Here is a 25072-nt window from a genome sequence, read left to right as displayed (position 1 = left end):
GTGTATGTGTGTGTATATATATATATATGAATGTTATTCTGCCAAAAAAAAAAAAAGAAAAAGAAGAAGAAAATCCTACCTTTTGTGACAACATGGATGGAGCTTGAGGGCATTATGCTAAGGGAAGTAAGTCAGACAGAGAAAGACAAATATTGTATGAGCTCACTTACGTGTGGAATCTAAAAAAGTAGAGCTCATAGAAATAGAGGGTAGAATGGTGGTAGCCATGGGCTGGGGGTAGGGGATATGGGGAGATGTTAGTCAAAGGGTAAAAACTTCCAGTTATAAAATGAATAAATTCTGGGGAGCTAATGTAAAACATGGTGACTATAGTTAACGATACTGTATTGTATACTTGCAAGATGCTAAGAAAGTAACTCTTAAATGTTCTCACGGTAAAAAAAAAAGTAATTATGTGACAATGATGGAGGTGTTAACTAACCTTATTGTGGTAAGCATTTTGCAAAATACACATATGTCAAATCATCGAATCATACACAATGTGTTTTTTTTGATTAATTAATTTTTTATTTATTTTTATTTTTGGCTGCGTTGGGTCTTCGTTGCTGCGCGCAGGCTTTCTCTGGTTGTGGCAAGCAGGGTCTACTCTTCGTTGCGGTGCGCGGGCTTCTCATTGCAGTGGCTTCTCTTATTGTGGAGCATGGGCTCTAGGCGCGCAGGCTTCACTAGTTATGGCACGCAGGCTCAGTAGCTGTGGCATGCGGGCTCTAGAGCGCAGGCTCAGTAGTTGCGGCGCACAGGCTGAGTTGCTCCGTGGCACGTGGGATCTTCCCGGGCTACGGCTCAAACCCATGTCCCCTGCATTGGCAGGCGGATTCTTAACCACTGCACCACCAGGGAAGCCCCATACACAATGTTAAATGTCAGCTATATCTCAATAAAGCTGCAGTGGGGAAGTAATGTTCATCCACAGATAAATGTGTTTTTAAAAGAAGATGGACCATCCATCTCATTAAGAGCTTTAATTCCAATAAAAATTTACTTTTTGTTTAACAATTATTTATATAAATTTACAATATTTTTTGTTTTGATTGATAGTAATAATTGCAATGATAATTCAATCCAGGAGAAAAATTTAACAAGAGCCTTTTGGTCACAGGATGTAAAAAAGAGGGACTTCCCTGGAGTTCCAGTGGTTAAGACTCCCTGCGGGTTCGATCCCTGGTCAGGGGAAGCGCGGCCAAAGAAGTAAAAAAGGTTGAAAATTCAATATATATACATATTTTTGTTGCAGAGAATTATAACAAAGTGACGAAAGTGATCACAAAGTTATAAAAGACTTTCGTCATAAAATATACTCCTTAGCATAGAGTTCTGTGAGGAAAGTGGAATGGAAATACAAGTTCAAGATGAAAGAATGATAAAATTTCTGATGTAAAGGAAGAAATTGTTCATGTATTTTTCCAGCTAGGGCTGACCCCTCCTACCCCTCCCTCCTTTCTTGTAACCACTGCATGTTTTTGCATAAAACTTTTAGGAGGTGTCCAAGAAAAAAAAAGTTTGAAGACCACTAGTCAATCCACTCTTTCAAGAAATTTGGGTGTATAATGGAGAAGAGAAGGAGGGGTGGCTAGTAGGAGGCTTATATCAAAGGAAATTTTATTTGTTAAGATGGAAAATTTAAGCATATGTGCCTGGAATCATGCTTCTTTTCCAGAAAAGACAGGCGCAGAGAAGCTATGAGTTTACTTCAAATGAGAAGTCTCTGGAACAAAATCCAGGTAATCTATCAGTCAGGATAGGCTAGGTTATGCTGCAGCAACAAGCACCCACTAAATCTCAGTAACTTAAACATATCTCAGGTTTATTTCTCTCCTTTACTGCATGTCCTAGTGTGGGCCGGCGGGGGCCACTAAATTACGATTTCATCTCTGTAGTTAGGGCAGCTGGCAGAAAAAGATGCAACGACTTACTACCTTTTTAAGCTGATGTGAAGTTGAAGTATTACTTCTATGTGTTTCAAGAGTGTCAGAGAAGTGCCAGTCCTACCAAGTGCCTAGATGGGGAAAGAGCTGGAAACTTGGATGAGCAGCGCTAAGGACTACTTCTTGTCATTTCCAGTATTGGAAATAGACACAAATTTGTATTATCTGGTACCTACTTTGACACCAGGCAATATGGGGTAAAATAAAATATAAGACATTTTTAGTTCATTTCAACAGATCACGGAGATACAGGCCCTGTTCTCTGCCATTCAGTTATTGCTGTGTAAGCCTGTAAGTTCCTTTGCCTCTTGGGGACTTTGCTCTTCCAGCTCTTACATTTTCTACTTGTAATGCACTTGGGACTGGAATGAGAGAGGAGGAAGAGAGCAAGCCCCACCAGGGCCAGGCCTGTTACCTGAAGAAAACACACTTTGGGACTTCCCTGGTGGCACAGTGGTTAAGAATCCGCCTGCCAATGCAGGGGACATGGGTTCAAGCCCTGGTCCGGGAAGATCCCACATGCCATGGAGCAACTAAGCCCTAGTGCCACAACTACTAAGCCTGCACTCTAGAGCCCGAGAGCCACAACTATTGAGCCCACGTGCCACAACTACTGAAGCCTGCGCACCTAGAGCCCCATGTTCCACAACAAGAGAAGCCACTGCAATGAGAAGCCCAGAGCAGCCCCTGCTCGCTGCAACTAGAGAAAGCCCAGGCACAGCAACGAAGACCCAACGCAGCCAATAAATAAACAAATAAATGAAAAAAATTTTTAAAAATTAAATTATAAGAAAAAAAAGAAAACACACTTTAGTATTTTTGTTCTGAAGTCTATTGGGTAATGTGCTTTCAGTCAGCAGAGAGCAGTAAGGAAACAGTGGCTCAATTCTGCATTGTAATAGCGATTTTAAAAGTCTAGGGGTCACTCAACTTTGGCTGCACGTTAGAATCATCTGGGGGAGGTTTTTAAAAATACCCCGCCGGGGCTCCACCTCAGACAATGAAATCAGACTTTCTGGGAGTGGAGGGCGAACAACATCGGTATTTTTAAAGAGCTTCACAGCTCTCCGCACCGAGTATTCTTCAACCCCTCACTACTTGTTGGAGTGGTCGGATGACACCTAGTGGGCGCATTCTCAGAAAAGAGTTCTTAAATCGAATCCGCTCCTTTTCCTCCTCCCAAGAGTTGTTGGGGTAGTTATCTATCTATCTATCTATCTAATCTATCTATTTATCTATTATCTATCTATCTAATCTTTCTATTATCTAATCTATTATCTATCTACCTACCTATCTAATCTATCTATATCTATTATCTATCTAATCTATCCATCTATTATCTATTTACCTATCTATCTAATCTATTATCTATCTACCTATCTATTATTTATCTAATCTATTATCTATCTACCTATCTATCCAATCTATTATCTATCTACCTATCTAATCTATCTACCTATTATCTACCTATCTATCTATCCAATCTATTATCTATCTACCTATTATCTATCAATCTATCTAATCTATCTATCCATCTATCTATCTCTCTATCATCTATCTAATCTATTATCTATCTAATCTATTATCTAATCTATCTAATCTATTATCTATCTATCTAATCTATCTATTATCTATCTACCTATCATCTATCTAATCTATTATCTATCGATCTATCTATATTCATCTATCTATTTATCTATTATCTATTATTTATCTATCTAATCTATTATCTATCTACCTATCTATCATCTATCTACCTATTATCTATCTAATCTATCTATTATCTACCTATTATCTATCTATTATCTATCTACCTATTTATCTATCTACCTATCTATCTATCTCTATCTATCTATCTATATCTTTTGGCCACACCGGGGGGCATGTGGGTGGAACCCGCGCCCTGAAGTGTTAGCGGGGGTCCCAACCACTGGACCGCCAGGGAAGTCCCCGGGTTGCACTTTGATGGGAGTGGGGGACATCAAGCTAAAGAAAATCTTTGGGACATCAGCGGGTTTCTAACGGCCTGGGGCGAGCGCATTTCCCAGCGCATAAATCAGCTTGCAAAAGGTCTGGAAAAAAGGAAACAAGGGTGGACCCAAGCTGCAGCGAAGGAGGAGGGGACAGGGAGAGCGAGGGAGGAGCAGGAGGAGACGTAGCCGCAGGGCTGGCAGCCCCCGTCGTAGCCCTCACTTCCGCGCGCCGACCCCGGGGATGGGCGGAGCGGCGGCGGCCTGGGGACCAGGGCGGGCCTGGACGTCTGCCCGGCCATCCCCGTGTGTCTGGCCGAGGACGACCTGGGCTGCATCATCTGTCACGAGCTGCTGGCCCGGCCCGCCACGCTGCCCTGCGGCCACAGCTTCTCCCGCGACTGCCTGATGGGTCTGTGGGGCGCGGGGCGCCACGGGTCCTGCCCCACCTGCCGCGAGGGCGCCGAGCGGCCGCTGCAGCTGCGGAAGAACACGATGCTGCAGAACCTGGAGGACAAGTACAGTCGGGAGGCGCGCGAGCTGGAGGGCCCGAACCCAGCGCCCGGGCCCCGGGGCCGCACCGCGCAGCTGCCGGTAGGAAGGCGGGACCAGAGACTGCCCTCTGACCTCCATCCGCCCGCGCGCGCCGACTGCATCCCATTATCCCCACGGCGCTTCCTCTCCTCCTGATTGTATTTTCACGTTACTTTTCTCAGTCTGAACGTAGAACCCGTTCTTTGGAAAGTTAAGAAAAATATGAAGAAGCAGGAAAAAAAAAATCAAAATCAGAAATCCTATCAACCTACGCGTTATCCACCCTGGCCCCTTTCCACTTATTTCCAGTCTTTCTGCACCCACTCTCTCTGACAATTTTTAATTGTGCTAAAGTATGTTTACATTATATAACATAAAATTTGCCATTTAACCATTTTAAAATGTACAATTCAGTGGCATTATATTTACAGTGCTGTGCAACCATCACCACTATCTACTTCCAAAACTTTTTCATCACCACAAACAGAAGCTTTGTACCCATGAAGCAATAATTTCTCCCTCCCCTGCCCTCCAGCCCCTGGTAACCTCTATTCTACTTTCTGTCTCTATGACTTTGCCTACTCTAGATATTTCATAGAAGTGGAATCATACAATATTTGTCACTTTGTTTCTGGCTTTGGCTTCTTTCACTTGCTATAATGTTTTCAAGATTCATTCATGTCGTAGCATGTATCCGAACTTCATTCCTTTTTGTGGCTGAATAATAATTCCCTTGTATGATTATACCACTTTTCTTTTTTTGAATCCATTCAAACATCGATGGACATTTGGATTGTTTCCACCTTTGGGTTATTGCGAGTAATGTTGCAGTGAACGTTGATGTACAAGTATCCGAGTTCCTATTTTCAGTTATTTTGGGTAGGAGTAGAATTGTTGGATCATATGGTAATTCTGTGTTTAACTTATTGAGGAACAGCCAAACTGCATTCCACAGCAACAACAATACTTTGCATTCCCATTAACAAAGTAGGATTCCAATTTTCCCCAACTTTTGCTCCTGGGACTTAGGTCTATTTGCTTCTGGGACTTAGGTTATTGTCTGTTTCCACCACAGTCTTTTGCCCCAGACACCTGCAAGTTTAACTCCGCTTGCAGAACTTCTGAGCAATACTCACCACCTTTCTGGTCTGAGCTCTGGGTTAGGTGAAACAAAGACGAGCACCCTGTGTCATTCCTTCAGGCAGCCCCCAGCCAGGTTAGAACAGACAGACACAATGGTTTGTGAATAAGATCTTCTCTGCTCCTTTGGGAACCAGGACCAGAGTTTCACGCTGGGAATTTTCAATACCATCACTGAGCCAGGAAGGGAATGGGGCAAGGGCAAGTCAAAATGCCACAAAGCTTTCCTACTGCCAGGTTGTGCTTTTTTTTTTTTTAATTTTTATTTATTTATTTATTTATTGCTGTGTTGGCTCTTCGTTTCTGTGCGAGGGCTTTCTCCAGTTGCGGCAAGCGGGGGCCACTCTTCATCGCGGTGCGCGGGCCTCTCACTATCGCGGCCTCTCTTGTTGCGGAGCACAGGCTCCAGACGCGCAGGCTCAGTAGTTGTGGCGCACAGGCCTAGTTGCTCCGCGGCATGTGGGATCTTCCCAGACCAGGGCTCGAACCCGTGTCCCCTGCATTGGCAGGCAGATTCTCAACCACTGCGCCACCAGGGAAGCCCAGGTTGTGCTTTTTTGAGTCAGTGTCTGCCAAAGTTCTGACAAAGTTGGTTCTGACAGTTTCTGCTTGTCTTGCAACGTTTCTCTGTGTGTGTGTGTGTGTGTGTGTGTGTGTGTGTGTGTGTGTGTGTTGGGGGGGTGGGGTTGGTGGAGGGTAAAAGAGCTTGGAGCTATCCACTCCTCTTTTTTTAAAAAAAATTAATTAATAGACTTTATTTCTTAGAGCAGTTCTAGGCTTATAGAAAATTGAGCAGATAGTACAGAAAATTCCCATATACCCCTCACAGTTACCCTTATTATTAATATCTTGCATTAGTTTGGTACATTTGTTACAATTTGTGAACCAATATTGATACATCATTATTAACTAAAATCCACAGTTTACATCAGGGTTCACTCTCTGTGTTGTACCATTCTATGGATATTGACAAATGCATGAAGTCATGTATCTGTAGTTAACAGTTTTATGCCTTGAAAATCCCCTGCACTCTACCTCTTTGTACCCCCTCCCTCTCCCCAACCCCTGGCAACCACTGACTTTTTGCTATCTCTTTAGTTCTGCCCTTTCTAGAATGTCGTATCTTTGGAATCATACAGTATCTAGCTTTTTCAGGCTAGCTTCTTTCATTAAACAAAATTAAGGTTTGTGGCTTGATAGCTCATTTCTTTTTATTGTCAAATAATATTCCATTGTGTAGATGTCCCACAGTTTATCTATTCACCTTTTGATGGACATATTGGTTATTTCCTTTTTTTTTTTTTTTTTTGCAATTATGAATAAAGCTGTTCTCTTCTTTTTGGTTATAAATACAGCATTGGGAGTTCCCTGGTGGCCTAGTGGTTAGGACTGAGAGCTTTCACTGCTGTGGCCCGGGTTCAATCACTGGTCGGGGAACTGAGATCCTATAAACCAAGTGGTGCAGCCAATAAATAAATAAATAAATACAGCATTATTCCTCAGGTCCTTAAAACTCTTTGTTGGTATAGCTTATAGTGACTGAATATACTTTCCATTGGCTTTTAAGTTAAAACGATTGCCTATGGATGGTAGGATATCGGATAATTTAAAACATTTCTTCTTTCGCATTCTCTGCATTTTCTAAATTCACCACAATGAGTGTGCAGTTCTTTTATGGATGGAAAAAGCAACACGCTTATTTTTTAAAGTTTTAAATTTGTTCAGGTGTCTAGATAAGGGCTCCATTCCAGAATTCCAGCTGCCTGAATATTTAAGAGTGAGACCTGGAAATTTAAGAGCAAACAATGTTACCTGTGGTCAGCCTCCTCCTCTATAAAATAGTCTGCATATGGCTTCCAAAACACATGCTATTTTGAGGGACGTCAGTGCTTCTTAGAGATGAAAAACTGGTTCCAGTTTTTGAGGTTCCAGCATAATTTAAAAAGTGAAAAATGTCCCTCCGAAGTTCTAAAAACTCTGGTTTATTTAGAGTAAGATGATGAACATCTTGTATTTCTGTGGCTCTCCGTAGGACCTCTTTTTGGAGGTAATGCAAATTTCTCCATTGAAGTCTGGGCCCCGCCTGCCTCAGGTGACCATGACCAGGTCTTGAGGGTGTTGCCAGAATGTGTTGGCTGCAAAATTTCCTCCCATTCCCAGCCAGGCAGCTGAGCAGATGAAGCTCCGGAAGTGGAGTGGTTTAGCATTCTCATCTGAATGTTTCTTTAAATGTGAAGGATGTCAATAAACAAACAACAAGTCAACACTTTTGATACACTTGTACCTACTAATAAATAATATAGCAGATGTTGTTGGATCTTGGTAAAACATATAGTTGGTACTTTATTGCCAACATTTAGTATTCCTCCTAAGATACCTGTTGAACCTGCCTCTAAACTCTTTTTTTTTTTTTTTAATTTATTTTTTTTGGCTGAGTTGGATCTTTGTTGCTGTGTGCAGGCTTTCTCTAGTTGTGGCGAGTGGGTGCTACTCTTTGTTGCGGTGCATGGGCTTCTCACTGCAGTGGCTTCTCTCATTGTGGAGCACAGGCTCTAGGCGCACGGGCTTCAGTAGTTGTGGCTCGCGGCCTCTAGAGCGCAGGCTCAGTAGCTGTGGCGCACGGGCTTAGTTGCTCCACGGCATGTGGGATCTTCCCGGACCAGGGCTCGAACCCGTGTCCCCTGCATTGGCAGGCGGATTCTTAACTGCTGTGCCACCAGGGAAGCTCCCTATTTACTATTCTCGAGTTCGTTAAAGATGACTTTAATCCAATCCTATGACTATTTCTTGCCTGGATTTCTACCAAAGCCTTTTAATTGCTCTGATCTGTTCCCTCCAGAGTGTCACAGTTCTTCCCATCACCATGGAATGTTCTTCTTTTACTCTGTCATGTAGGTAGTGCCTGCTCATCCTTCAGACCTCAGCTAGATTATCACTTCCTCGGAGAAGCCTTCACTGATTTCCATGAACAAGTCAAATCCCCTTATTAGAGGCTCTTATGTATGATTCCATGTACCTTTCATTTGTAGCAGTTGTTACAGTTGTGACTTGATAATGATTGGCACCATAATTTATTAATGTCTTTCATCCCTCTTCCCTTGCACTGGACTCTAAGCTCTATGAGGGCAGCGACCTTGATGGCTTTTGTTCTTTTGTTCACTCTTGTATCCCCAGGCCTAACACAGTGCTTGGCACATAGTAAGTGCTCAACAAACACCCAGTGTATTGGAGTGAGTGAATAAATGGGTCCTCAGGGATGCAGTGTGTTGGGGTAGAAGGTCTGAGAGTCTGTCCATCAGTCCTGACATTGCCACTCACTAGTATTATGACCTTGGACAAGTCATTTCACCTTTCTGAGTCTCAGATTTCTATCTGTAAAACAAACAAACAAAAAATGATCCATGGCTTGCACCTCATTGGTTTAATGTGGAGATTTTTTTTAAAAAGATCTTGCTTTAAAAAGTGCTTGAGCAATGTGAAAATGTGGGACAATCAAATTAGCTATGGCAATATAGTTAACCTCTGTGAACTCCCTCTTTTGTAAAATGGGGATAATAAACCTATCTTGGAAAGTTGTTAGGCAAATTAGAGGTGAGCAGTGGAAAATATTCAACGGGTGGTACCTACTCCTGTTATGATTGGCAAAAAGAATGGGAAATGGATTTTGCAAAGTTGGGAAGGAAAGTCAGGTGCTGAAGGTGGGAAGGTGGTGAGCAGATGAGAGGCTGTGTTGGGGAATAACAGGACCTGAAGTTAAAGAAAATCAGGGAGTGTGTGTTGGAGGCCCCAGAGAGCAGGGCCTGTATGCAGGCAACATGTTTGTCTTGGCCTTTAGGAAGAGTTATGATAGCAGTCTGGGGAAGATTATTTCAGCCTCTGTAGCTTATCTTAGTGACTATCTGTATTATTTATTTTGTAAAGCCCCTATAAGATGGGCCTAAAATTTTCAAACTTTTTGGGGGTATGAGCTAAGAACTCCATATCTGTTGTACAAAATACTAGAAAATACATAGCAGTTGAAAAAACAAATGAAAATCATCCATAGCCCCATCACCAAGAAATCGCCATTTTCTAATATTTTTGCCATACTATGTATTATTCTAGATTGTTTTCAAGGCACATATATTGAGGGCCTAACTACGTTTTGAAAAACCCGTTAGGAGGTAAGTAGAAAATTATAGATGGTTGGTAGAACTGGAATATATTTGATGCATTCCTTAGGAGATTTTCTTTTTTCCTTCTTCCTTCCTTCCTTCCTTCCCTTCTTCTTCTTCTTCTCCTTCTCCTTCTCCTTCTTCTCCTTCTCCTCCTCCTTCTCCTCCTTCTTATTTTTTTTTTTAAATGATTCATCAATAGGCTTTGTCAGATGGGGTGGACCTTTCCTTGGCTTCTCCAAAACTAGTGACTTCCAACACACCTGAGGGGAAAATGAGAGACATTCTCCATGACCTAGAAGAGATCCAGGAAAAATTACAAGAAAACTTCACGGGGAAAGAGACCTTTGAAGAACAAATGCAGGGTGAGTTGATTTTATTTGGTAGAGGAGGTTTAATTATGGAAGTTGGGGCAGCATTCCATGGCTTTGTTTTTTGGGGACAGGATCTGAGAGCCCAGCTGTGTTATCCCTGTGGTGTGAATGAGTGGGCTGAGCTATTTTTGTGACTGGATGTGTTTTTGGACCTGCCTGGAGGTGTGCTGTATCACAGGCCCTTAACAGATAGAAACTCGTTTTCTAAGACCTATAAATCCAGAACCTAGACCTGATTTTGCTAGCTCACCATGCATCTGTGTTATCTACCTGAAGAGATTCAGAAATAGGTGGCTTTTTATTTTTCACTAGTAAATGTCCTTATTAATGAAGCATGCAACTTTGTATATAGTTCTTGATAAATTCTACTCAACTGTAATCTCTGGCCAGTGTGTTTAATAATAAAGGGTAACAATGTAGAAAACAACCTTTCTGTCCTGACTTTTAGGTTTGCTGTTGTTCCCTGGCTCAGGATTGAAAAACAATTCACACCTGCCCCTTAGACAAGTGCTCTAGTCTCGCTTGCCTCTGCCTCCTGACTCGGCCACGGCCAGCTTTGTATGCTTTAGAGACGTTATCTCTTAGAGCTTTTAGATATTTAAATCATCTTGCTCTGCTTAAAAAGTTTCTTACTTGGGCTTCCCTGGTGGCGCAGTGGTTGAGAATCTGCCTGCCAATGCAGGGGACACGGGTTCGAGCCCTGGTCTGGGAAGATCCCACATGCCACGGAGCAACTAGGCCCGGGAGCCACAACTACTGAGCCTGCGCGTCTGGAGCCTGTGCTCCGCAACAGGAGACACTGCAATAGTGAGAGGCCCGCGCACCGCGATGAAGAGTGGCCCCCGCTTGCCGCAACTGGAGAAAGCCCTCGCACAGAAACGAAGACCCAACACAGCCAAAAATAAATAAATAATAAATAAATAAATTAAAAAAAAAAAAAGAATCTAGGCAATAAAATAAAGTCTAACCTTTAAAAAAAAAAAAAAAGTTTCTTACTTAAGTGGAGAAGTGTGATTCCTTGGGAAAGGTTTCTTAAGGAAACCAGTTAGAGTACAGTTTATTAATTGTTCCAAAAACAATCTGAGAAATAAAGTGCCCTCTTAGCTCCTGTGTGCTCCTAAATTTAGGATGGGTTCCTAATTTAAAATCTAAAATCGAGCTTTAAACTTGAGGATTAAATTTAAAAATTTTAATTCAAAAATCAAAAAATATGAAAAGACACAACAAAAGTATTGTGTTCCTACCCTCGTCCAATTCCTCTTATTCCCCCAGTTAACCACCTTTACTAGTTTTCTTAAGTGTCCTTTCAGAATTTACTTTTGTAAGTACAAGCAAACACAAATTTATATTCTTATCTCCCTCAATGTTTTTTTTTACACAAAAGTTAGCATACTGTATACACTGTTCTGCATTTTGCTTTCCTTTTTTACTTAATATATCTTGATACCTTTACAAATCAGTACCTCAAGCATTTTCTCTTTAAAGCTGCATAATATTCCAATTTATGGATATGCCAACATTTATTTACTCAACGCTTTACTGATGGATGCATGATTATTCCCAATTATTTATAATTGCAAACAATGCTGAAGTCAATTACTGTATATACATCATTTTATATGAGTGCAGAGATAATTGTAGGTTAAATTACCAGTAAGGATTGCTGGGTCACAGAGTAAATTTTGCAATTTTGATAACGTTGACAAACTGCTCTCCAGTTGGGTTGTATCAGTTGGCACTCTTACAGAAGAAATGTTTGTCCCCCAAGCCTGCCAACACAATGTGCTGTCAAACTTTGGTATTTTTTTTGCCAATCCAATGGGTTTAAAACAAGTGATATATTTGTGTACTGTACTTTTTAATTTGCATTTCTCCATGAATTGTCTTTTTATATCTTGTATTGTTGGTCCTTTAAAAATTTGATTTTTAGGAACTCATTATAAATTAGGGAGATTAGCCTTTTGTCTGTGATATGAATTGCAGATTTTGTTCCCCATTTGTCATTTATCTTTTGATTCTGTTTAGTGTGGGTTTTAGAATGTCATATAGACATTTTTATATTTTCAAGTAGTACATTTTATCAGTGTTTTTCTTTTGTGGCTTCTAGATTTTAAATTTTATTTAGAAAACTTCACCACCTCAAGTGGTGTGTGTGTGTGTGTGTGTGTGTGTGGGTGTATGTACACTTTTATATTAAATCTTTGGTTTCACATATAAATCTTTTATCCATTTGAAATTTATCCTAGCGTGTGTCCTAGTGAATTTTAAATAATAATGTAAATGTTTTATAACATTATAATGTTTAATGTGTTGCGCTGGTTGAAATATTTTCTTCTTATTTAACTGGAGAAACATGATATCTGGGGAAAAAATTATGACTTTCTATGATTACTTAAGTGTGCATTTTTAATTTTAATTGTGGTAAAATACATACAAACAAATGCACCATCTGAACCGTTTTAAGTTTACAGTTGAATAGTGTTAAGTAATATTCAGATTGTATGCAACCAAGTTCCAGAACGTTTTCATCTTGCAAAACTGAAACTCTATACCCATTAAACAGTAACTCCCCATACCCTCCTTCCCCAGCCCCTAGCAACCACCATTCCACTCTCTGTTTGTATGAGTTTGATTACTCCAAATAGCTTATATAAGTGGAATCGTGAAATGTTTATCTTTTTTGTGACTGGCTTATTTCACTTAGCATCCATATTATTAGATCCAAGTTTCATCCATATTGTTGACTGTGTCAGAATTTCCATCCTTTTAAGGGCTGAATAATATTCCAAAATATTCCATTGTATTATACACATATATATACCACATTTTGTTTACCCATCCATCCATCCATCCATCGATGGACATTTGGGTTGCTTCCACCCCTTGGCTACTGTGAATAATGCTGCCATGAACATGGGTGTATGAACATCTCTTTGAGACCTTGCTTTCAATTCTTTTGTATATATGCCTACAAGTGGAATTACTGGATCATATGGTAATTCTATTTTTAATTTTTTGAGGAATTAAGTATACATATTAAGTATTTTTAAAATTTAACTTAGAAAATTCAAGTATGCCTTATCAAGTACAACGTTGATTATTTTGGTTATTTTGATTTTGATTATTTGGACCAGTCCAGGACAGTTTTAAAACATAAGATCTGAATATATCCCTACTTCCTGAAACATCATTCCCTGAAGTTCTCACAAGATTGTTTTTAAAGACAATAGATTAGTTATTCTTCAAGTCAGCGCTTTAACAGCTGCTAGCGATTGACTGCCTCATCACAATGATTTCCTTTGACCCTATGTAAACACACCATGAGCTGCCACGGAAATCACGCAGCCTAAATGGCACAGTGTTTCTCGAGGTATGACCCGGGACTCTCTGTAACACTAATAAGAATGCAGATAATCTCCAGGTTTGTTGGCCTATGTTGTTTTTTTTTTTTCCTTATATGTTCTTTTTGTGGCTTTGATATCTGTATTATGGTAACTTCATAATATTAATTAAAATCTTTCCACCTTAAAAAAAAAAAAGCAGAATCCAAGGCCCATGGCCAGACTATTGAGTTAGCATCTGGAGTAAGCCCAAGGATTTGCATTTTTGACAACTTTGCAGGGATTTTCATGCACACTAAAGTTTTGTTTTGTTTTTTTAAATTTATTTATTTATTTTATTTATTTTTTATGGCTGTGTTGGGTCTTCGTTTCTGTGCGAGGGCTTTCTCTAGTTGCGTGCAAGTGGGGGGCCACTCTTCGTCGCGGTTCGCCGGCCTCTCACTATCGCGGCCTCTCTTGTTGCGGAGCACAGGCTCCAGACGCGCAGGCTCAGTAATTGTGGCTCACGGGCCTAGTTGCTCCGCGGCATGTGGGATCTTCCCAGACCAGGGCTCGAACCCGTGTCCCCTGCATTGGCAGGCAGATTCTCAACCACTGCGCCACCAGGGAAGCCCCCACACTAAAGTTTTGATAAGCATTTTGGTGCAGCTTACCCAGCAGGGGTGATTATTTGTAATACAAATTTAATTACTGGGGAGTACAGTTGACCCTTGAACAACATGGGGGTTAGGGGCACCAAACGCCTATACAGCCGAAAATCTGACTATAACTTTTTTCTTTTTCTGTAAACAGGAGTCCTATTTTATTTTATTTATTTATATTTTTAATTAATTAATTTATTTATCTTTGGCTGCGTTGGGTCTTTGTTGCTACACGCAGGCTTTCTGTAGTTGTGGTGAGCGGGGGCTACTCTTGATTGCGGTGCACAGGCTTCTCATTGCGGTGGCTTCTCTTGTTTTGGAGCACGGGCTCTAGGCGCACAGGCTTCAGTAGTTGTGGCACAAAGGCTTAGTTGCTCCGTGGCATGTGGGATCTTCCCGGACAAGGGCTTGAACCTGTGTTCCCTGCATTGGCAGGCGGATTCTTAACCACTGTGCCACCAGGGAAGTCCCTTGATGCACCAATTTTAATGCCAGTATGTGTAAAACTTTATCACACTCAAAGATACAAAGCTGCTTTTTGCTATTTGAAGACCTCTTAGCATGAACCATCAGAGGTGGCTAGTCATGTTCTGGTTTTTTTCCCCGGGGGTCATCAATCCAACCTTTGACCTAGGGAGCCTCTCCTGTAGCCTGGAGGTGTCCAAGGATCACTGTATCTCACCGCCCACAGCCCTATCCCTGGAGTCATGAGAGGTTTGCCTCCTGCCAGGCCTTATGTTCCCAGGCTCTCTCTTCTGGGCAGCAGTACTGGGAAGTGGACACTCAGCGTTGTAGCCGCTGGGCAGTTGGGGTGGCTTCCCGGGGGATGAGGCGTGACCAGATCCTGGGAAGGACCAGGGACTCCTGATGTGTAGAGTGGAAAGGGACTAGCCAGCTCTCTGCGTGGCACATGGTCAAGGAAACTGTCCTTGGCTCAAACAGACCTAGTGTGGTGGGCATCTGGCTGGACCTTGAGGAGGGAAAGCTTGCCTTCTATTCTGTGGCTGATCAGGTGAAGCTCCTGTATGAGTGCCCAGTCTCTGCTGCCTTTCCTCTGCACCCTGCCTTCTGGCTGTGTGGCTTATTCCCTGGAAACTCTCTGACTATGAGGCAAATAAACGTATAAACATTCCCTGGGTGTTAAAGCATGTTGATTTCCTGGTCTCTCTGCCTTCAAGCAGGGTGTCAACTTGACTTAAGTATCTCACTTCCAAAGTTAAGGGATGCAAAGTAAATGTTTAACTCATCAGGCTTGCATTGTTCAAACCCTTCACGGTCCAAAGAAAGGACAGGCTCTTGAGTGGGAGATAATATCTAAGCCCTTGGAATATCCTGCCTGATAAGAGTGTATTTATCTGAGGACCTTGGGCCGCACAGTATCAGCTTGATTTCTGGAAGGGCTGGAAACTAAGGTCAGCCACTTGGGCGGTGCGTCTGCCTACATGACCGACCGCCAGTCAAAGCCTTGGGCACCAAGACTTATGTGCTTCCCTGGTTGGCAGTGTTCCGTGTGTGTGGTCACACGTCGTCCTGGGAGAATTAAGCATTGTCCCCATAACTCCACTGAGAGAGGAGTGAGTGGGCTCTCCTGGCCCCTGCCCTATGTGCCTTTTTCTGTTGCTGGTTTTAACCTGTATCCTTTCACTGTAATCGTCTGTAACCGTAAGTGTAACAGCCTTGCTGAGTTCTGTGAGTCCTAGTGCATCACTGACAATGAGATTGATTTTAGGGGACCCACTCTACACACACACAAGGGGCATGCTATCAATTGCTGTGTAATACTATGATCACACATTCAGTGGTTTCAAAACAACACACATTTATTCTCTCCGCAGCTTCTGTGGGCCAGGAGTCAGGGTACAGCTTAGCTGAGGCCTCTGCTTTGGAATCTCGCAAGCTGCAGTCAGGGTGTGAACTGGGGCCGGGTGAGATCTGAGGCTCCACTGGGGAAGGATCTGCTTCCAAGCTCACGTGGCTGTCGGCAGCATTCAGTTCCTTGTGGGTTGTCAGACTGAGGACCACCCTCAGTTCCTTACTCGGTGGCCTCTGCAACATGGATGCTTTACTTCAAAGCCAACAAGGGAGATCAAGTCTCCTAGCAAGGTGGACATTAAATCTTATATAATGTAACCACAGGGACATGTAATCACACGTATGCCATCGCCTTTGCCTTATTCTATTGGTTAGAAGCAAGTCGCAGGTCCCGCCCACATTTAAGGGGATGGGGTTCACAAGGGCATGAAAACCAGGAGGTGGGGGGAGGTCCTTACAGTCTGGCTGGCACATGGTATCATCTCATACTCGATTTCCCCTATTTTTTAGAATCATTTTATTATATTAACAGAATGGACAGAGAAAACTACACAAAACACATGTGCAGCGTAAGGAATAATAATTATTATTATTATTAAACACCCTTGTAACTACCCTTCAGGTCAAGAAATAAAGCCTTGGGCTTCCCTGGTTGCCCAGTGGTTAAGAATCCGCCTGCCAGTGCAGGGGATACAGGTTCGAGTCCTGGTCTGGGAAGATCCCACATGCCTCGGAGCAACTAAGCCCATGTGCCACAACTACTGAGCCTGCGCTCTAGAGCCCACGAGCCACAACTGCTGAGCCCATGTGTCACAACTACTGAAGCCCGCGTGCCTAGAGACTGTGCTCTGCAACAAGAGAAGCCACCGCAATGAGAAGCCCGCGCACCGCAACAAAGAGTAGCCCCCGCTCACTGCAACTAGAGAAAGCCCGTGCGCAGCAATGAAGACCCAACGCAGCCAAATAAATAAATAAATAAATAAATTTATTAAAAAAAAAAAAGAAAGAAAACCTTGCTGCCCACCCCAGAAGCTCTTTCATGTGCCCCATTCCAATCACAAAACCCTCGGTCCACCTGAAAGGCATCCTGACTTTTATAGTAATCACTTACTTGCATTTCTTCAGAGTTTTAGCACCCAAACATGCATCCCTAGCATAAACCCTAAAAAACCCTGATATATCTTTTTCTTAACAGCTTTGTTGAGATATAGTTTACATACTATAAAATTCACCTATTTAAAGTGTACAAATCAATGTGTTTTAGTATGTTTACAGAGTTGTGAAACCATCACCATAATCTAATTTTAGAACATTTTCATCTCCCACAGAAAGAACCCTCATACCTATCAACAGTTGATATGTCTCTGAAGTCTCCTGATCTACAGCTTTCCCCTCCCTTTCTTCTCCTTACGATTCATCTGTGGGCCGTCAGGCTCTATTAGCACCTGTTGGAGAGGTGGAAATCCAGCTCTGTTGGGTGGGGTTGAGCAGAAAACCTTGCCACACAAACCAGCCAGGCAGCCTTTGACAGTGCATTTCACTTCTTTGCCTCTCTTTCCCCTGTAAATGGAAATAATTATTATTTGCCCTTCCTTACCTTCCTCAAAGAGTTGCTGAAAGAATTGATGTAATAGATGAGACACTGGAAGACTGCCAGGGTGATTATAACCACAGCAACAATGACATAACTATATTTTCATATCACACACCTTGATCTCTAACATCTGTAGATTCACACCTAATTTCCATATGGATTCTTGAAAACAGGAGCAAGCAGAAGTCTTCCCCTGTGATCTACTCATTTGCTCTCTGAGCCTCATGACCACCCTGCGTGATGAGTGTTATCATCTTTCTGTTAACATACGAGGGAAGGGTGGGGGTCCTGGACCGGTTGAGGGCTTTGTGCAGGGCCAGTCAGCTGAGCGTGGCAGAGCTGGGAGCTGGCCCAGCGTTCCCACTGTCAAGTCTCTAACCTTAATACCCTCTGATAAGGTCCCAGTTGAGGCCAGGACCTGGGCATCCACTTTGATAGGACACAGCTCTAAAGCCACGAGGTGCTCTTTTTTTCTTGTTGTTGGTGTCAGTTCTCAGTGTAGTGGCCTTGAGTTGCCTAAGCAGGGACAGGGCCTCTCTGTGCCAGATGACCGTTAAAAGGCTCTCTGTTCTCACTTTCTGCATTACAGAGCCTTTATCTTCTCACCCAGAGTCACCTTGATGTTTGCCTTTTAAAAGTGCCAAGAATTTAGAGGCCAGGGTTTTAGCTTCTTGAGGTCCTTTGATTAAATACCATCCTTTCAGGTGGTTTGGATAATGGGGCCTCTGTCCGCGTGGGGTTTATTGGCTGGCCACGTGATTTCCCCAAGCTGCAGCCAAAGCACAAGAATCATAGAGGTGGGGAACAAAGGTTATCATTTTTGGCTTCCTTGCTTTTGTCTCACGTTTTCTGTCAGCATATCCCTTCCAGTACACTGTGGAAAATAGCACCCTTCACTCAAACAAAACAGAAAATCCTCCCAAGGAGAAGAACTGAAGTTGAATGCCAGTGGATGAAGGCACCTCTCACTGGGGTCTGCACCGTGTGGGGGACAAAGTCATCCACCGTGGACCAAGCCAGACATCCCATCAGGGGCTCCTGGGGCAGCCGCTCACCCCATCTGGAGATGTTTCTCTCAAACATCTGAGTGGTTGTACCCATTTTTGGGGTCTAGGGCTTTGGGTTCCTGGAAGAACCACCTGCTAAGCAGGAAGCCACCACCTTCTTAAGGCTCACGACAACCTCTAATATAGTTATATCTATCTGTCCCTTGCTTCTCCCTCAAGTACATTTTTTTTTTTCCGGAAAAGTTTAATTTGAAGACTTTATTTCCTAGCTGATTGCAGAAACAAACCACAAGATGAAACAGTGCTGCTCTCTGGGGAGACCTCTCAGGCTGCCTTGCTCAGTTCAAGGGAGAAGTCCCTTCCCCGGGGGGCACTTGGGGATTTTGACAGGAAAAGGGGACTCTTCCCTGGTATATGCTCAGCTCCATCACCCCCTACTCCTGCTGAGCCCTTAGCCCCAAATTCATCCTCATTCATAATTGCTCAAAACGCTAATCACTGGGTCCTTCCAGACAACTGCAGTCTTCTTATTTAATTATACATACTTAGGTTATGCTGAAGATTTTTCAATATTTATTTATTTTTATTTGTTATTTATTTAGACTGTGCTGGGTTTCAGCTGTGGCATGCGGGCTTCTTAGTTGCGGCATGCACGAGGGATCTAGTTCCCCGACCAGGGATCAAACCTGGGAGCTCTGCATTGGGAGTGTGGAGTCCTACCCACTGGACCACCAGGGAAGTCCCTGAAGATTTGTTTTGATTTGGGATTTATCTTCCTAACCAGCCATAGGTTTTTTTAAGGACAGGGTTTCTTAAGCTTCAGCCTTTCATGTGCCATGATTCTTGTTACATCTGCATATCCCCTGTACTTTTTTTTTTTTTTTTTTGACAGGGCCGCCTGGCTTGTGGGATCTTAGTTCCCGGACAAGGGATCGAACCCAGGCCCCCTGCAGTGGAAGTGCAGAGTCCTAACCACTGGACCAGCAGGGAATTCCCGTCTCATGTACCATGTTTTACTTAATATTTTTCCTAAATCAACTCACATCTCCCCTTTTAGGTACATGTATTTCAAAAGGAAACTTTAAAATATTTATATAAATGAAAACCAGAATCATGTGTCTTAAATAGAGGGATAAGCCTAAATGTATGTTTCAAGAAAAACAAAACAATGACTAGCTTGGTACTGTTGTCTGTCTAAGTTTCTGAACCTGAAGTGGGCTTGCGCTCTCCCTCTCTTTCTCTCTCTCTCTGGCTCAAAAGGAGATTATCAGGTATTAAAGATTTACTGAGGATTTCACCTTGACTTAATCAGGATGGAAAGAGAATAGAAAAAGGAAACCTTTCTGTCCACAAGAGTCACTGTTTCTGATGTCCCTGCACCACTTTTACACCTCTTATTCCACCACTTTGGGAAACGTGATTCTAAGAGATTGGTCTGGTGCAATATGGAAAACTGTGTCTTCCTTCCGTGTGCAGGGAAATTGTTTCACCTTTATTCTTCAAAATAAATACACCCTGGGGGAGAAAAACATATGGCTTAGGTCAGTGACAATCTCCAGGACACAATGTCTTGGAGTTACCATCAGAGCTTTTCTGATACCACCTTCTGTACAATTAGTCACCACGTTCTGACCCTCGATTCTGCTTTCTCAAATCATTTCAACTCTGGCCCCTCCTCTTCCCTCTGCATCTGCTCGCTGGTTCAGACTCCCATCACATCTCTCCCAGGTTATTTTAATTTATTATTTTTGTCTGAGTTGGATCTTCATTGCTGCGCGTGGGCTTTGTCTAGTTGTGGCGAGCAGGGGCTACTCTTTGCTGCGGTGCGCGGGCTTCTCATCGCGGTGGCTTCTCTTGTTGCGGAGCACGGGCTCTAGGCGCACGGGCTTCAGTAATTGTGGCTCGTGGCTGTAAAGTGCAGGCTCAGTAGTTGTGGTGCACGGGCTTAGTTGCTCCGCGGCATGTGGGATCTTCCCGGACCAGGGCTCAAACCCGTGTCCCCTGCATTGGCAGGCAGATTCATAACCACTGTGCCACCAGGGAAGCCCGCTCCCAGATTATTTTAATGCGAGCTCCTCTATCTCTAGTCAGAAGGCCCCTTCCCATCCATTCTCATTCTGCGAATGTGAACTTTCCAAAATGGAAGTCAGATCATGTCACTCCCCTGCTTAAAACTCCCCAGTGCTCCCCGCCTACAACAGAAAGTTCTGCTTCCTGTTTCTGCTCTTACCTACCTCTAGCCCCCATTTGCTGTCATCCCCCCACATACACCCTCCACCCCAGCCTCCCTGCTTTGTGTCACACTATGTACTTTTGCAATTCCGGTTTGCTTTGCCTGGAGTGTCCCCCAACGCCCCTTGTCCAGAGTTGAAAACTGTTTACCCAGAGTGGATCTGGTTTCCACCAAGAGGACTGGAGTCTTTCACTGTCACCGTGTCTAACATGGCAACATGTGCACAATGAATTTAGATCAGATCAAAGCTGACTCACTAATTGTAGAAGCAGGTACTGGAAGGCCACTCAGGCTAAAATCTTGGTCATTTTCCTAGGAGCTTTCTGGGGATATTTTCAGTTTTGCTGGGTTAAGGCATTTTGTTGCCTGGGGGGTTGTCTGTGAACACAGCCAGACAGGGAGAGCAGATTACTGGAAGGAGTGGGACACAGTCACACAAGTCTGGCTGGTTTTGGCTAAGGGTGGGGTGGGGAGAGAGGAGGTAGAAAGATTTAGATTATGAGATGCTACCTCTCATGAAGGGTTTTTTTTTTTTAATAAATTTATTTATTTTAGTATTTATTTATTTATTTATTTTGGCTGCGTTGGATCTTTGTTGCTGCGCACGGGCTTTCTCTCTAGTTGCGGTGAGCGGGGGCTACTCTTCCTTGCAGTGCACAGGCTTCTCATTTCGGTGTCTTCTCTTGTTGCGGAGCACGGGCTCTAGGCGCGTGGACTTCAGTAGTTGTGGCACGTGGGCTCAGTAGTTGTGGCCCATGGGCTTAGTTGCTCCGTGGCATGTGGGGTCTTCCCGGACCAGGGCTTGAACCTGTGTCCCCTGCATTGGCAGGCAGATTCTTAAACACTGGGCCACCAGGGAAGCCCGAAGGTTTTTTGAAAGAGGTAGTTTGGGCTGATAGGGAATGATTTGGAGGATTCTGGTGAGAAAGATGAATGCCCAAACTTCCCTGTCCACAACTTGCCTCCCATGATAAGTCTGTGTTGTCCATTACTGTGTCCCTGGCACCTAGTACAGAGCACCGCACAAGGTGGAACCAATAAATATTTGTTAAATAATTTTATAAACATGATATCCTATGTTAATGTCTCAAAGCATTGCTATTCTTCTAAATATTTCTATTATCTTTATTATCTTTCTATTATCTTTATTTAAAAGATATTAACTTTGACATTTTACAAAAGATGATTGTACTGGGACTTCCCTGGTGGTCCAGTGGTTAAGACTCCGCGCTTCCACTGCAGAGGCCACAGGTTCAACCCCTGGTCAGGGAACTAAGATCAGCATGCTGTGCGGTGCGGCCAAAAAAACAAAAAACAAAAAGAAGATGATTGTACTAAAAATTAATTCGTAATCTTTAACACATTTTCTCCTTCCTTTGTACCCTCATCTAATGTTTATGTACATCCATTAGTTTTTAATTACCCAAATAATAGTCATGCATCCTTATCAAAGTTCAAAATTGCAAATGTATAGAGGGTAAAAGTTACATAAATGTATATTTTATACTTGGTTTTTATATAGTTGTAATTGTATGTATGGTTTTAGATTTCTGTTTTTTCACTTATTTTGTAAATACTTTTCCCTCTTTAATAGTCATTAGTTTTAATGACTGCAAAAGTTCCAGTAATCTTATGTCATACTTAATTTAGTTATTCCCCTATTATTGTATATTTTTCCATTTTTTACTATTGTGTAATGATGCTATAAATAGGATATGTATATATATATATATATTTCTTCTTTTGAATTATTTTCTTGGAACATACTTAATTGTGGTGATTTCTTTGCAGAGATAAACAAATTATAAGTTTACTATTCTATGGAATTTTTCGTTTTGTGGAAATGGCCTGTGACCTAAAATTTTTTGAGAATCACTCACTAGTTTGTATAGATAATAAGTCATCAAAAATTTTAATGTCTCTGCAGTGATTAAAAATTATGTTAAATGCATTTTTGTCGTTCAGAGTTTACAATTTGGGTGGGCAGGCTAATCAATTTGCCCTTGGAAGGATAACGCAAATCAGGAAATGAATTCCAAATTTTAAAATGCAGCTGTTAAGGATGATGTATGGACGTGTACTATATGTTAAGTAATGTGATAAATGCTTTATTGCATTATTTTACTTAATTCTCAAAGAGCTCTATGAGCTAACTCCATTTTGCTGATGGGGTTTATATTTTTCAGAGAGGTTATGTAACTTGTCCAATGTTGCACAGCTAGCAAAGTATTGGAGACGAAATGTAGACTCCAGAGCCCATGCCCTTAACCATGCCATAAGGGAATTCAGGCCACTTGGGGGCAAGAAGGTCTGAGAGGCTTCTCAATATCAATTATCTCTTAATTGAGGGTACTTGTTTTACAATATGTATCTGAAAGGAGCTTGAGAAAATTAAAAAGAAAACTGGATGGAGCCTCATCAACAGGTGAGGCTCTTGTCTGGAAAATGTGCTTTCAGTATGGTTAGTTATAATCAAATGCCTTTTCAAAGTAATTGTGCTGAGTGATGTCTCTTCTGGCCAAATCAAGCAAACAGAATCCATATCCTCTAGAGACCAATTCACGTGACTATGCAGAGGACATGGATGTCTGACCAATGAGCCAAGAACATTCAAAGTGCATTCAAAGGCAAGATAAAAGATTTACTCTGTACCAAAGCATTGGACTTTTCTGCTCCACCACATCAGGCTTGGCAGGAAAAGGAGGAAGTCTTCCTGGAAGGAATGGGAGACCAGGGTGAAGACGGATGCCACTTTGGGTTTAATTTGAGAGACCAAAGATAGATGGGTCTGAAGAGTGGGACCAATGCCAACCCATCTAATCTGGCCTCCTGCCCAGGACTGTGTCTAACTCACCAGTCAGAGACCAGCCTCTTGTTCCACCCAATGTCAGTCATTTAACACACACTGTATCTTCTCCCCAGCAGGCCTGCCCACCAGCCCTGGGGTGTTCCACTGTCCTGAGACTCAGAGAGAGGCTGTGTTGCAAGTTCCTTCTTTGACAGGTGTGAAAGATGGATCCTCTTAAATCCTGGCAAAGGTACTTTGTTCAGACCCCCAGTGTCCCCTTCACAATTGAGAAGCCATGAAGTTTGTCTTGTGAAGGTAGAGCTCCTTCCCAGCATTCTAGAGGGAAATTCCATCAGTGCTTTCTAGATACTAATCTGTCCTCTTGGCTTTATCCAATGTACTTAATATACAGTCATCAATCTGTTATATCCCAACAGTAAATTCCACTGCCAACAACTGCATTCTCTGGCTTCTGTGTTGCTGCAGTGTGTGTCATCGTGTGGCTCTATCTTCTGGCACAGAAAGGTGTACAGAAGTCACTTCTCTCACAGTTTATTTTATTTATCCAACATTTGTATATTACAGACCATGTACCAGGCACTATTCAAAGCATTTTCCTATTACATTAACTCGTTTAATCTTCATAACAATCCCATGAGGTGTTATTCCCATTTGGCAGATGAGGCTTAGAGAAGTTAAGAAATTTGCCTGATGATGCACAGCTAGTAACTGGTAAAGCTGAGGTTCAGACTTAGGCAGGCAGACTCCAGAGTCCCTGCTTTTATTTTATTTTATTTATTTATTTATTTATTTAGGCTGCACCAGGTCTTAGTTGCGGCATTGTGGACTCTTAGTTGCGGCAGGCATGCGGGATCCAGCTCCCCAACCAGGGATCGATCCCGGGCCTCCTGCATTGGGAGCGCAGAGTCTTACTCACTGGACCACCAAGGAAGGCCCCAGAGTCACTGCTTTTAATCACTGAGCTATGCTGTCTCCAAGAGAACTTCAGAGTGACCCCTGATGGATGTCTGTTAACATAAGAGAAGGGCATAAAGCTCAAGGCAAGACAGGAGGCCAGAGCTTCAGAAGTATAGCTGACTGGGAGATGGGAAGGGGCTGTAAAAAGAAACTTATTGATACATTGCCTGTGAGGCACACTCTGGCTTGTCCGGCTCCCCACTCCCACTTTAGTTTTGGTTTTCTTTTGTATCAAACTGTTAGTCATCACTAGCTGTAAGTGCTTGCTGGGTGACTCCTTTCTGCAGCCCTTGGGTCTGGATTTTTAAGTAAGTTTTTTTCTACAAAGGAGTTTGAAGTATTATCTTTGCAATGTTCCCCCTAAATAAACTCTTCTTCCTAGCCCTCTGCCTTCCAGACATTCCCCCTGCAAAGCCTTTACGCAGCATGCATGTGCAACATCACGAAGGCCTTGTCTCTTCTCACGCTCCTGATGTCCACAGAATTAACACCGGCATCCACTGGCGATGCTGATGCAGGGCTCCCGGGGTCAAGATTCTCTACAAAGTCTTGCTCGGAGG

General features: G+C 42.7%; 2 protein-coding genes and 1 long non-coding RNA gene across 4 annotated transcripts in view; 2 read left to right on the top strand and 1 right to left on the bottom strand.

Moving 5' to 3' along the window:
• ADAP2 (ArfGAP with dual PH domains 2) overlaps positions 1 to 2284 on the top strand; it is a 35407-nt gene extending 33123 nt beyond the window's left edge. The window contains exon 12 of one of the 2 annotated variants that reach the window (XM_036835914.1): positions 1679 to 2284. The gene's annotated coding sequence lies outside the window, so the exon portion shown is untranslated. Of the gene's footprint in view, positions 1 to 1498; positions 1530 to 1678 lie in introns of those variants that run through there. The other variant, XM_036835913.1, reaches the window with a different exon arrangement.
• RNF135 (ring finger protein 135) lies at positions 2022 to 23921 on the top strand. Its single transcript, XM_036838167.1, has 4 exons — positions 2022 to 2114; positions 4133 to 4510; positions 9947 to 10109; positions 23669 to 23921. The coding sequence occupies exons 1-4, from the start codon at positions 2022 to 2024 to the stop codon at positions 23770 to 23772; spliced, it is 738 nt and encodes a 245-aa protein (XP_036694062.1). The 3' UTR covers positions 23773 to 23921.
• On the bottom strand, positions 15895 to 17801 carry LOC118886329. The gene is made up of 3 exons (XR_005017713.1): positions 17622 to 17801; positions 17256 to 17472; positions 15895 to 16195 (listed from the first exon to the last, which is right to left on the bottom strand). It is a non-coding gene; the product is annotated as an uncharacterized LOC118886329 (long non-coding RNA).
• Positions 23922 to 25072: the final 1151 nt, after the last annotated feature.

Source organism: Balaenoptera musculus, chromosome 20 (assembly GCF_009873245.2).
Source record: "Balaenoptera musculus isolate JJ_BM4_2016_0621 chromosome 20, mBalMus1.pri.v3, whole genome shotgun sequence".
Classification (NCBI taxonomy): Eukaryota; Metazoa; Chordata; class Mammalia; order Artiodactyla; family Balaenopteridae; genus Balaenoptera; species Balaenoptera musculus.
This window is presented reverse-complemented; position numbering and strand designations above follow the sequence as displayed.

Bases quoted from the DNA above. Each gene is read 5' to 3' on its own strand.
- RNF135 (XM_036838167.1), top strand. From the start codon at position 2,022: ATGGGGAAAGAGCTGGAAACTTGGATGAGCAGCGCTAAGGACTACTTC. The intron at 4,511-9,946 runs GTAGGAAGGCGG...ATTCATCAATAG, and splicing joins GCCGCACCGCGCAGCTGCCG to GCTTTGTCAGATGGGGTGGA. The intron at 10,110-23,668 runs GTGAGTTGATTT...TCTTCTCCCCAG, and splicing joins CTTTGAAGAACAAATGCAGG to CAGGCCTGCCCACCAGCCCT.